We start from the raw sequence: 16105 nt of genomic DNA, 5'->3' as shown, positions 1-16105 counted from the left end.
CGGTCTCACGACATCACCACACACACACACACACACACACACTGGTCCACGACATCACCACACACACACACACACACACACTCGGTCACTCACGACATCACACACACACACACACACACACACACACACACTGGGTCTACGACATCACCACACACACACACACACACACACTGGTTCACGACATCACCACACACACACACACACACACACACACTCGGCTCACGACATCACCACACACACACACACACACACACACTGGCTCACGACATCACCACACACACACACACACACACACACGGGCTCACGACATCACCACACACACACACACACACACACTCGGGTCTCACGACATCACACACACACACACACACACACTCGGTCCACGACATCACCACACACACACACACACTGGTCCACGACATCACCACACACACACACACTCGGTCTACGACATCACACACACACACACACACACACACACACTCATGGTCTATGACATCACCAGGTACACACACACACACACACACACACACACTCATGGTCTATGACATCTCCAGGTACACACACACACACACACACACACACACACACACTCATGGTCTATGACATCACCAGGTACACACACACACTCATGGTCTATGACATCACCAGGTACACACACACACACACTCATGGTCTATGACATCACCAGGTACACACACACACACACTCATGGTCTATGACATCACCAGGTACACACACACACACACTCATGGTCTATGACATCACCAGGTACACACACACACACACTCATGGTCTATGACATCACCAGGTACACACACACACACACACTCATGGTCTATGACATCACCAGGTACACACACACACACACTCATGGTCTATGACATCACCAGGTACACACACACACACACTCATGGTCTATGACATCACCAGGTACACACACACACACACACTCATGGTCTATGACATCACCAGGTACACACACACACACACTCATGGTCTATGACATCACCAGGTACACACACACACACACACTCATGGTCTATGACATCACCAGGTACACACACACACACACTCATGGTCTATGACATCACCAGGTACACACACACAGACACTCATGGTCTATGACATCACCAGGTACACACGCACACACACACTCATGGTCTATGACATCACCAGGTACACACACACACACACACACACACACACACACACACACACGGTCTTTGACATCACCAGGTACACACACACACTCATGGTCTATGACATCACCAGGTACACACACACACACACACACACACACACACACTCATGGTCTATGACATCACCAGGTACACACACACACACACACACACACTCATGGTCTATGACATCACCAGGTACACACACACACACACACACACACACACACACACACACACGGTCTTTGACATCACCAGGTACACACACACTCATGGTCTATGACATCACCAGGTACACACACACACACACACACACACACACACACACACACACACACACACACACTCATGGTCTATGACATCACCAGGTACACACACACACACACACACACACACACACACACACACACACACTCATGGTCTATGACATCACCAGGTACACACACACACACACACACACACACACACACACACACACACACACACACACTCATCATGGTCTATGACATCACCAGGTACACACACACACACACACACACACTCATGGTCTATGACATCACCAGGTACACACACACACACACACACACACACACTCATGGTCTATGACATCACCAGGTACACACACACACACACACACACACACACTCATGGTCTATGACATCACCAGGTACACACACACACTCATGGTCTATGACATCACCAGGTACACACACACACACACACACACACTCATGGTCTATGACATCACCAGGTACACACACACACACACTCATGGTCTATGACATCACCAGGTACACACACACACACACTCATGGTCTATGACATCACCAGGTACACACACACACACACTCATGGTCTATGACATCACCAGGTACACACACACACACTCATGGTCTATGACATCACCAGGTACACACACACACACTCATGGTCTATGACATCACCAGGTACACACACACACACACACTCATGGTCTATGACATCACCAGGTACACACGCACACACACACTCATGGTCTATGACATCACCAGGTACACACGCACACACACACTCATGGTCTATGACATCACCAGGTACACACACACACACACACACACACACACACTCATGGTCTATGACATCACCAGGTACACACACACACACACACACTCATGGTCTATGACATCACCAGGTACACACACACACACACACACACACACTCATGGTCTATGACATCACCAGGTACACACACACACACACACACACACTCATGGTCTATGACATCACCAGGTACACACACACACACACACTCATGGTCTATGACATCACCAGGTACACACACACACACACACTCATGGTCTATGACATCACCAGACACACACACACACACACTCATGGTCTATGACATCACCAGGTACACACACACACACACACACACTCATGGTCTATGACATCACCAGGTACACACACACACACACTCATGGTCTATGACATCACCAGGTACACACACACACACTCATGGTCTATGACATCACCAGGTACACACACACACACACACTCATGGTCTATGACATCACCAGGTACACGCACACACACACTCATGGTCTATGACATCACCAGGTACACACGCACACACACACTCATGGTCTATGACATCACCAGGTACACACGCACACACACACTCATGGTCTATGACATCACCAGGTACACACACACACACACACACACACACACACACACACACACACACTCATGGTCTATGACATCACCAGGTACACACACACACACACACACACACACACACTCATGGTCTATGACATCACCAGGTACACACACACACACACACACACACACACACACACACACACACACACTCATGGTCTATGACATCACCAGGTACACACACACACACACACACACACACACACACTCATGGTCTATGACATCACCAGGTACACACACACACACACACTCATGGTCTATGACATCACCAGGTACACACACACACACACACTCATGGTCTATGACATCACCAGGTACACACACACACACACACACACACTCATGGTCTATGACATCACCAGGTACACACACACACACACACACTCATGGTCTATGACATCACCAGGTACACACACACACACACACTCATGGTCTATGACATCACCAGGTACACACACACACACACACACTCATGGTCTATGACATCACCAGGTACACACACACACACACACTCATGGTCTATGACATCACCAGGTACACACACACACACACTCATGGTCTATGACATCACCAGGTACACACACACACACACACTCATGGTCTATGACATCACCAGGTACACACACACACACACACTCATGGTCTATGACATCACCAGGTACACACACACACACACACTCATGGTCTATGACATCACCAGGTACACACACACACACACACTCATGGTCTATGACATCACCAGGTACACACACACACACACTCATGGTCTATGACATCACCAGGTACACACACACACACACTCATGGTCTATGACATCACCAGGTACACACACACACACACTCATGGTCTATGACATCACCAGGTACACACACACACACACACACACTCATGGTCTATGACATCACCAGGTACACACACACACACACACACTCATGGTCTATGACATCACCAGGTACACACACACACACACACTCACTCATGGTCTATGACATCACCAGGTACACACACACACACACTCATGGTCTATGACATCACCAGGTACACACACACACACACACTCATGGTCTATGACATCACCAGGTACACACACACACACACACTCATGGTCTATGACATCACCAGGTACACACACACACACACACTCATGGTCTATGACATCACCAGGTACACACACACACACACACTCATGGTCTATGACATCACCAGGTACACACACACACACACACTCATGGTCTATGACATCACCAGGTACACACACACACACACTCATGGTCTATGACATCACCAGGTACACACACACACACACACACTCATGGTCTATGACATCACCAGGTACACACACACACACACACACTCATGGTCTATGACATCACCAGGTACACACACACACACACACACACACACACACACACACACACTCATGGTCTATGACATCACCAGGTACACACACACACACACACACACACACACACACACACACACACACACACACACACACACTCATGGTCTATGACATCACCAGGTACACACACACACACACACACACACACACAGTCTATGACATCACCAGGTACACACACACACACACACACACACACACACACACACACACACACACACACACACACACACTCATGGTCTATGACATCACCAGGTCATGGTCTATGACACACCAGGTACACACACACACTCATGGTCTATGACATCACCAGGTACACACACACACTCATGGTCTATGACATCACCAGGTACACACACACACTCATGGTCTATGACATCACCAGGTACACACACACACTCATGGTCTATGACATCACCAGGTACACACACACACTCATGGTCTATGACATCACCAGGTACACACACACACTCATGGTCTATGACATCACCAGGTACACACACACACTCATGGTCTATGACATCACCAGGTACACACACACACTCATGGTCTATGACATCACCAGGTACACACACACACTCATGGTCTATGACATCACCAGGTACACACACACACTCATGGTCTATGACATCACCAGTACACACACACACAGACACTCATGGTCTATGACATCACCAGGTACACACACACACTCATGGTCTATGACATCACCAGGTACACACACACACTCATGGTCTATGACATCACCAGGTACACACACACACTCATGGTCTATGACATCACCAGGTACACACACACACTCATGGTCTATGACATCACCAGGTACACACACACACTCATGGTCTATGACATCACCAGGTACACACACACACTCATGGTCTATGACATCACCAGGTACACACACACACTCATGGTCTATGACATCACCAGGTACACACACACACTCATGGTCTATGACATCACCAGGTACACACACACACTCATGGTCTATGACATCACCAGGTACACACACACACACACACACACACACACACACACACACACACACACACACACACACACACACACACACACACACACACACACACTCATGGTCTATGACATCACCAGGTACACACACACACAGACACTCATGGTCTATGACATCACCAGGTACACACGCACACACACACTCATGGTCTATGACATCACCAGGTACACACGCACACACACACACACACACACACACACACACACACACACACACACACACACACACGGTCTTGACATCACCAGGTACACACACACTCATGGTCTATGACATCACCAGGTACACACACACACACACACACACACACACACACACACACACACTCATGGTCTATGACATCACCAGGTACACACACACACACACACACACACACACACTCATGGTCTATGACATCACCAGGTACACACACACACACACACACACACACACACACTCACCAGGTCTATGACATCACCAGGTACACACACACACTCATGGTCTATGACATCACCAGGTACACACACACACACACACTCATGGTCTATGACATCACCAGGTACACACACACACACACACACACACACACTCATGGTCTATGACATCACCAGGTACACACACACTCATGGTCTATGACATCACCAGGTACACACACACACACACACACACACACACACACACACACACACACACACACACACACACACACTCATGGTCTATGACATCACCAGGTACACACACACACAGACACTCATGGTCTATGACATCACCAGGTACACACGCACACACACACTCATGGTCTATGACATCACCAGGTACACACACGCACACACACACACACACACACACACACACACACACACACACACACGGTCTTTGACATCACCAGGTACACACACACTCGTGGTCTATGACATCACCAGGTACACACACACACACACACACACACACACACACACTCATGGTCTATGACATCACCAGGTACACACACACACACACACACACACACACACACTCATGGTCTATGACATCACCAGGTACACACACACACACACACACACACACACACACACACACACACTCATGGTCTATGACATCACCAGGTACACACACACACACACACACACTCATGGTCTATGACATCACCAGGTACACACACACACTCATGGTCTATGACATCACCAGGTACACACACACACACTCATGGTCTATGACATCACCAGGTACACACACACACACACACTCTATGACATCACCAGGTACACACACACACTCATGGTCTATGACATCACCAGGTACACACACACACACACACACACACACACACACACACACACACACACACACACTCATGGTCTATGACATCACCAGGTACACACACACACACACACACACACACACACACTCATGGTCTATGACATCACCAGGTACACACACACACACTCATGGTCTATGACATCACCAGGTACACACACACACACACTCATGGTCTATGACATCACCAGGTACACACACACACACTCATGGTCTATGACATCACCAGGTACACACACACACACACTCATGGTCTATGACATCACCACACACACACACACACTCATGGTCTATGACATCACCAGGTACACACACACACTCATGGTCTATGACATCACCAGGTACACACACACACACACTCATGGTCTATGACATCACCAGGTACACACACACACACACTCATGGTCTATGACATCACCAGGTACACACACACACACACACACACTCATGGTCTATGACATCACCAGGTACACACACACACACACACACTCATGGTCTATGACATCACCAGGTACACACACACACACACTCATGGTCTATGACATCACCAGGTACACACACACACACACACTCATGGTCTATGACATCACCAGGTACACACACACACACACTCATGGTCTATGACATCACCAGGTACACACACACACACACACACTATGGTCTATGACATCACCAGGTACACACACACACACACTCATGGTCTATGACATCACCAGGTACACACGCACACACACACTCATGGTCTATGACATCACCAGGTACACACACACACACACACACACACACACACACACACACACACACACACACATGGTCTATGACATCACCAGGTATACCCACACACACACACACACACACACTCATGGTCTATGACATCACCAGGTACACACACACACACTCATGGTCTATGACATCACCAGGTACACACACACACACTCATGGTCTATGACATCACCAAGTACACACACACACACACTCATGGTCTATGACATCACCAGGTACACACACACACACACTCATGGTCTATGACATCACCAGGTACACACACACACACACTCATGGTCTATGACATCACCAGGTACACACACACACACTCATGGTCTATGACATCACCAGGTACTACACACATCACTCAGGTCTATGACATCACCACACACACACACACACTCATGGTCTATGACATCACCAGGTACACACACACACACACACACTCATGGTCTATGACATCACCAGGTACACACACACACACACACACACTCATGGTCTATGACATCACCAGGTACACACACACACACACACACTATTGGTCTATGACATCACCAGGTACACACACACACTCATGGTCTATGACATCACCAGGTACACACACACACTCATGGTCTATGACATCACCAGGTACACACACACACACACACACACACACACACACACACACACACTCATGGTCGATGACATCACCAGGTACACACACACACACACACACACTCATGGTCGATGACATCACCAGGTACACACACACACACACACACTCATGGTCGATGACATCACCAGGTACACACACACACACACACACTCATGGTCGATGACATCACCAGGTACACACACACACACACACACTCATGGTCGATGACATCACCAGGTACACACACACACACACACACACACACACTCATGGTCGATGACATCACCAGGTACACACACACACACACACACACACTCATGGTCGATGACATCACCAGGTACACACACACACACACACACACACACACACTCATGGTCGATGACATCACCAGGTACACACACACACACACACACACACATGGTCGATGACATCACCAGGTACACACACACACACACACACAGGTGACATCACCAGGTACACACACACACACACACTCATGGTCGATGACATCACCAGGTACACACACACACACACACACACTCATGGTCGATGACATCACCAGGTACACACACACACACACACACACACACACTCATGGTCGATGACATCACCAGGTACACACACACACACACACACACACTCATGGTCGATGACATCACCAGGTACACACACACACACACACTCATGGTCTATGACATCACCAGGTACACACACACACACTCATGGTCTATGACATCACCAGGTACACACACACACACACTCATGGTCTATGACATCACCAGGTACACACACACACACACTCATGGTCTATGACATCACCAGGTACACACACACAATCATGGTCTATGACATCACCAGGTACACACACACACACACTCATGGTCTATGACATCACCAGGTACACACACACACACACACACTATTGGTCTATGACATCACCAGGTACACACACACACACACTATTGGTCTATGACATCACCAGGTACACACACACACTCATGGTCTATGACATCACCAGGTACACACACACACTCATGGTCTATGACATCACCAGGTACACACACACACACACACACACACACACACACACACACACACACACTCATGGTCTATGACATCACCAGGTACACACACACACACACACACACACACTCATGGTCGATGACATCACCAGGTACACACACACACACACACACACACACACTCATGGTCGATGACATCACCAGGTACACACACACACACACACACACACACACTCATGGTCTATGACATCACCAGGTACACACACACACACACACACACACACACACACACACACACACACACTCATGGTCTATGACATCACCAGGTACACACACACACACACACACACACACACACACACACACACACACTCGGTCTACATTACATTTACATTTACATTTAAGTCATTTAGCAGACGCTCTTATCCAGAGCGACTTACAAATTGGTGCATACATCACCAGACACACACACACACACTCGGTCTACGACATCACCAGACACACACACACACACTCGGTCTACGACATCACCAGACACACACACACACACACACTCGGTCTACGACATCACCAGACACACACACACACACACACTCGGTCTACGACATCACCAGACACACACACACACACACACTCGGTCTACGACATCACCAGACACACACACACACACACACTCGGTCTACGACATCACCAGACACACACACACACACACACTCGGTCTACGACATCACCAGACACACACACACACACACACTCGGTCTACGACATCACCAGACACACACACACACACACACTCATGGTCTATGACATCACCAGGTACACACACACACACACACACACACACATGGTCTACGACATCACCAGGTACACACACACTCATGGTCTACGACATCACCAGGTACACACACACTCATGGTCTACGACATCACCAGGTACACACACACTCATGGTCTACGACATCACCAGGTACACACACACTCATGGTCTACGACATCACCAGGTACACACACACTCATGGTCTACGACATCACCAGGTACACGCACGCTCGGTCTACGACATCACCAGGTACACACACACTCACACTCATGGTCTACGACATCACCAGGTACACACACACACAGATGTGTCCGAACATTGAAGCTCCAGGTAGTAGCTGCCTGTAGGTCCAGATCTGGGGTCAGATGGTCCTAAACTAAACCGTTAGGTTGAGGAACACACAACTGACCTCAGATCAGCCTCTCGGGTCAACTTCATCCTAGTCTTCCTGGCCCCCTCAGCCTGTTCTACAATACACAACACACCCTTTTCAGATCATCTGTCTGGAATTAACGTTGGTCTGTGTCTGGAGGTCTACATTTGAGTAGGAAAGGAAAAGAGACCGATATCATGAAGTGCCCCCCCCCCCTCTACCTGAGCAAACATGGAGTCTGCATCCTGTTGCCCTCCCATTTCCCCAAACTGTCATTTTGCCTCCGATTAAGAACTAATGTCAGAACGTCTTTTCTATTAGTGAAAGGTTTTAGATACAGGCCCACAGACATGTCGCCATATCTCACCGCCGCACCTTTGATCCCACTTAGGATGTGGCACAATCTGTTTTGTCCCATGGTAACTAATGTCCTCTTCTGTGTGTGCCACAGGAGAAGCACATACAACCACCTCAGCAGCTGGCTGACTGATGCCAGAAACCTCACCAACCCCAATACTGTAAGAATGGTTTCACACTGCTCCTCTGGCTTCCTGTCTGACTCTCTTAACACACTTTGTCTGGTTGGATGTCTAATTGTACTGCCAAGGCTCCTCTCTGGCGTTCTCTCTCCTGATTTAAATTTTTCTCCCTGTCCCATTTCTCAATGTCTCTCTCTCTCTCTCATCTTGTGTGTGTCTCGCTCTCATCTTGTGTGTGTCTCTCTCTCTCATCTTGTGTGTCTCTCTCTCTCTCTCTCATCTTGTGTGTGTCTCGCTCTCTCATCTTGTGTGTGTCTCGCTCTCTCATCTTGTGTGTGTCTCGCTCTCTCATCTTGTGTGTGTCTCGCTCTCTCATCTTGTCTCTCGCTCTCCCTCTCTCATCTTGTGTGTGTGTGTCTCGCTCTCTCTCGTGTGTGTGTCTCGCTCTCTCTCTCTCATCTTGTGTGTGTGTGTCTCGCTCTCTCTCATCTTGTGTGTGTGTGTCTCGCTCTCTCTCATCTTGTGTGTGTGTGTCTCGCTCTCTCTCATCTTGTGTGTGTGTCTCGCTCTCTCTCTCATCTTGTGTGTGTCTCGCTCTCTCTCATCTTGTGTGTGTCTCGCTCTCTCTCATCTTGTGTGTGTCACTCTCCCTCATCTTGTGTGTGTCTCTCTCTCATCTTGTGTGTGTCTCTCTCTCTCATCTTGTGTGTCTCTCTCTCTCATCTTGTGTGTGTCTCGCTCTCATCTTGTGTGTGTCTCTCTCTCTCATCTTGTGTGTGTCTCGCTCTCTCATCTTGTGTGTGTCTCTCTCTCTCATCTTGTGTGTGTCTCTCTCTCTCATCTTGTGTGTGTCTCGCTCTCATCTTGTGTGTGTCTTGCTCTCGCTCTCTCATCTTGTGTGTGTGTGTGTCTCGCTCTCTCTCGTGTGTGTGTGTGTCTCGCTCTCTCTCGTGTGTGTGTGTGTCTCGCTCTCTCTCGTGTGTGTGTGTGTCTCGCTCTCTCTCGTGTGTGTGTGTGTCTCGCTCTCTCTCGTGTGTGTGTGTGTCTCGCTCTCTCTCGTGTGTGTGTGTGTGTCTCGCTCTCTCGTGTGTGTGTGTGTCTCGCTCTCTCGTGTGTGTGTGTCTCGCTCTCTCTCGTGTGTGTGTGTGTCGCTCTCTCTCGTGTGTGTGTGTCTCGCTCTCTCTCGTGTGTGTGTGTCTCGCTCTCTCTCGTGTGTGTGTGTCTCGCTCTCTCTCGTGTGTGTGTGTCTCGCTCTCTCTCGTGTGTGTGTCTCGCTCTCTCGTGTGTGTGTGTCTCTCTCTCTCGTGTGTGTGTGTCTCGCTCTCTCTCGTGTGTGTGTGTCTCGCTCTCTCTCGTGTGTGTGTGTCTCGCTCTCTCTCGTGTGTGTGTGTGTCTCGCTCTCTCTCGTGTGTGTGTGTCTCGCTCTCTCTCGTGTGTGTGTGTGTCTCGCTCTCTCATCTTGTGTGTGTCTCTCTCTCTCTCATCTTGTGTGTGTCTCTCTCTCTCATCTTGTGTGTGTCTCTCTCTCATCTTGTGTGTGTCTCTCTCTCTCATCTTGTGTGTGTCTGTCTCTCTCTCATCTTGTGTGTGTCTCTCTCTCTCATCTTGTGTGTGTCGCTCTCTCATCTTGTGTGTGTCTCTCTCTCATCTTGTGTGTGTGTCTTGCTCTCGCTCTCTCATCTTGTGTGTGTCTCTCTCTCATCTTGTGTGTGTGTCTTGCTCTCGCTCTCTCATCTTGTGTGTCTTGCTCTCTCATCTTGTGTGTGTCTTGCTCTCTCTCTCTCATCTTGTGTGTGTCTTGCTCTCGCTCTCTCATCTTGTGTGTCTTGCTCTCGCTCTCTCATCTTGTGTGTCTTGCTCTCTCATCTTGTGTGTCTCTCTCTCTCTCATCTTGTGTGTCTCTCTCTCTCTCATCTTGTGTGTCTCTCTCTCTCTCATCTTGTGTGTCTCTCTCTCTCTCATCTTGTGTGTCTCTCTCTCTCTCATCTTGTGTGTGTCTCTCTCTCTCTCATCTTGTGTGTGTCTCTCTCTCTCATCTTGTGTGTCTCTCTCTCTCTCATCTTGTGTGTGTCTCTCTCTCTCTCATCTTGTGTGTGTCTCTCTCTCTCTCATCTTGTGTGTGTCTCTCTCTCTCTCATCTTGTGTGTGTCTCTCTCTCTCTCATCTTGTGTGTGTCTCTCTCTCTCTCATCTTGTGTGTGTCTCTCTCTCTCTCATCTTGTGTGTGTCTCTCTCTCTCTCATCTTGTGTGTGTCTCTCTCTCTCTCATCTTGTGTGTGTCTCTCTCTCTCTCATCTTGTGTGTGTCTCTCTCTCTCTCATCTTGTGTGTGTCTCTCTCTCTCTCATCTTGTGTGTGTCTCTCTCTCTCTCTCATCTTGTGTGTGTCTCTCTCTCTCTCATCTTGTGTGTGTGTCTCTCTCTCTCTCATCTTGTGTGTGTCTCTCTCTCTCTCATCTTGTGTGTGTCTCTCTCTCTCTCTCATCTTGTGTGTGTCTCTCTCTCTCTCTCATCTTGTGTGTGTCTCTCTCTCTCTCATCTTGTGTGTGTCTCTCTCTCTCTCTCATCTTGTCATCTCATGTGTGTGTCTCTCTCTCTCTCTCCTCTTGTGTGTCTCTCTCTCTCTCATCTTGTGTGTCTCTCTCTCTCTCTCATCTTGTGTGTGTCTCTCTCTCTCTCTCATCTTGTGTGTGTCTCTCTCTCTCTCTCTTCTTGTGTGTGTCTCTCTCTCTCTCTCATCTTGTGTGTGTCTCTCTCTCTCTCTCATCTTGTGTGTGTCTCTCTCTCTCTCTCATCTTGTGTGTCTCTCTCTCTCTCATCTTGTGTGTCTCTCTCTCTCTCATCTTGTGTGTGTCTCTCTCTCTCTCATCTTGTGTGTGTCTCTCTCTCTCTCTCATCTTTGTGTGTCTCTCTCTCTCTCTCATCTTGTGTGTGTCTCTCTCTCTCTCATCTTGTGTGTGTCTCTCTCTCTCTCATCTTGTGTGTGTCTCTCTCATCTCTCTCTCATCTTGTGTGTGTCTCTCTCTCTCATCTTGTGTGTGTCTCTCTCTCTCATCTTGTGTGTGTCTCTCTCTCTCTCATCTTGTGTGTGTCTCTCTCTCTCTCATCTTGTGTGTGTCTCTCTCTCTCTCATCTTGTGTGTGTCTCTCTCTCTCTCATCTTGTGTGTGTCTCTCTCTCTCTCATCTTGTGTGTGTCTCGCTCTCTCATCTTGTGTGTCTTGCTCTCGCTCTCTCATCTTGTGTGTGTCTTGCTCTCTCATCTTGTGTGTCTTGCTCTCGCTCTCTCATCTTGTGTGTGTCTTGCTCGCTCTCTCATCTTGTGTGTGTCTTGCTCGCTCTCTCATCTTGTGTGTCTTGCTCTCGCTCTCTCATCTTGTGTGTGTCTTGCTCTCTCATCTTGTGTGTGTCTTGCTCTCTCATCTTGTGTGTGTCTTGCTCTCTCATCTTGTGTGTCTTGCTCTCGCTCTCTCATCTTGTGTGTGTGTGTGTGTCTCGCTCTCTCTCATCTTGTGTGTGTGTGTGTGTCTCGCTCTCTCTCTCTCATCTTGTGTGTGTCTTGCTCTCTCTCTCTCTCTCATCTTGTGTGTGTCTTGCTCTCTCTCTCATCTTGTGTGTGTCTTGCTCTCTCATCTTGTGTGTGTCTTGCTCTCTCATCTTGTGTGTCTTGCTCTCGCTCTCTCATCTTGTGTGTGTGTGTCTCGCTCTCTCTCTCTCATCTTGTGTGTGTGTGTCTCGCTCTCTCTCGTGTGTGTGTGTCTCGCTCTCTCTCGCGTGTGTGTGTCTCGCTCTCTCTCATCTTGTGTGTGTCTCGCTCTCGCTCTCTCTCTCTCATCTTGTGTGTGTCGCTCTCTCATCTTGTGTGTGTCGCTCTCTCATCTTGTGTGTGTCGCTCTCTCATCTTGTGTGTGTGTGTGTCTCGCTCTCTCTCTCTCATCTTGTGTGTGTGTGTCTCGCTCTCTCTCTCTCATCTTGTGTGTGTGTGTCTCGCTCTCTCTCTCTCATCTTGTGTGTGTGTGTCTCGCTCTCTCTCGTGTGTGTGTGTCTCGCTCTCTCTCGTGTGTGTGTCTCGCTCTCTCTCATCTTGTGTGTGTCTCGCTCTCGCTCTCTCATCTTGTGTGTGTCGCTCTCTCATCTTGTGTGTGTCGCTCTCTCATCTTGTGTGTGTCGCTCTCTCATCTTGTGTGTGTCGCTCTCTCATCTTGTGTGTGTCGCTCTCTCTCATCTTGTGTGTGCCGCTCTCTCTCATCTTGTGTGTGCCGCTCTCTCTCATCTTGTGTGTGCCGCTCTCTCTCATCTTGTGTGTGTCTCGCTCTCTCATCTTGTGTGTGTCTTGCTCTCTCTCTCTCATCTTGTGTGTGTCTCGCTCTCTCTCGTGTGTGTGTCTCGCTCTCTCTCTCTCATCTTGTGTGTGTGTGTCTCGCTCTCTCTCTCTCATCTTGTGTGTGTGTGTCTCGCTCTCTCTCATCTTGTGTGTGTGTGTCTCGCTCTCTCTCATCTTGTGTGTGTGTCTCGCTCTCTCTCATCTTGTGTGTGTGTGTCTCGCTCTCTCTCATCTTGTGTGTGTGTGTCTCGCTCTCTCTCATCTTGTGTGTGTGTGTCTCGCTCTCTCTCATCTTGTGTGTGTGTGTCTCGCTCTCTCTCATCTTGTGTGTGTGTGTCTCGCTCTCTCTCATCTTGTGTGTGTGTGTGTGTCTCGCTCTCTCTCATCTTGTGTGTGTCTCGCTCTCTCTCATCTTGTGTGTGTCTCTCCCTCATCTTGTGTGTGTCTCGCTCTCTCTCATCTTGTGTGTGTCTCTCTCTCTCATCTTGTGTGTGTCTCTCTCTCTCATCTTGTGTGTGTCTCTCTCTCTCATCTTGTGTGTGTCTCTCTCTCTCATCTTGTGTGTGTCTCTCTCTCTCCTCTTGTGTGTGTCTCTCGCTCTCATCTTGTGTGTGTCTCTCGCTCTCATCTTGTGTGTGTCTCTCGCTCTCATCTTGTGTGTGTCTCTCGCTCTCATCTTGTGTGTGTCTCTCGCTCTCATCTTGTGTGTGTCTCTCTCTCTCATCTTGTGTGTGTCTCTCTCTCTCATCTTGTGTGTGTCTCTCTCTCTCCTCTTGTGTGTGTCTTGCTCTCGCTCTCTCATCTTGTGTGTGTGTGTGTGTGTGTCTCGCTCTCTCTCGTGTGTGTGTGTCTCGCTCTCTCTCGTGTGTGTGTGTCTCGCTCTCTCTCGTGTGTGTGTCTCGCTCTCTCTCGTGTGTGTGTGTCTCGCTCTCTCTCGTGTGTGTGTGTCTCGCTCTCTCTCGTGTGTGTGTGTCTCGCTCTCTCTCGTGTGTGTGTGTCTCGCTCTCTCTCGTGTGTGTGTGTCTCGCTCTCTCTCGTGTGTGTGTGTGTCTCGCTCTCTCTCGTGTGTGTGTGTGTCTCGCTCTCTCTCGT

General features: G+C 48.8%; 1 protein-coding gene across 1 annotated transcript in view; it reads left to right on the top strand.

The window, feature by feature from the left end:
- Window positions 1-16105, top strand: part of LOC118373068 (ras-related protein Rab-14) — a 107710-nt gene that overhangs the window by 48293 nt on the left and 43312 nt on the right. Inside the window, exon 5 of the mRNA XM_052459884.1 lies at window positions 10667-10733. Coding sequence (XP_052315844.1) covers window positions 10667-10733 — 67 coding nt within the window. The remainder of the gene's footprint in view (window positions 1-10666; window positions 10734-16105) is intronic.

Source organism: Oncorhynchus keta, chromosome 13 (assembly GCF_023373465.1).
Source record: "Oncorhynchus keta strain PuntledgeMale-10-30-2019 chromosome 13, Oket_V2, whole genome shotgun sequence".
Classification (NCBI taxonomy): domain Eukaryota; kingdom Metazoa; phylum Chordata; class Actinopteri; order Salmoniformes; family Salmonidae; genus Oncorhynchus; species Oncorhynchus keta.
Note: the sequence above shows the minus strand (reverse complement) of the source record. Positions and strands in the feature narration are given on the sequence as shown.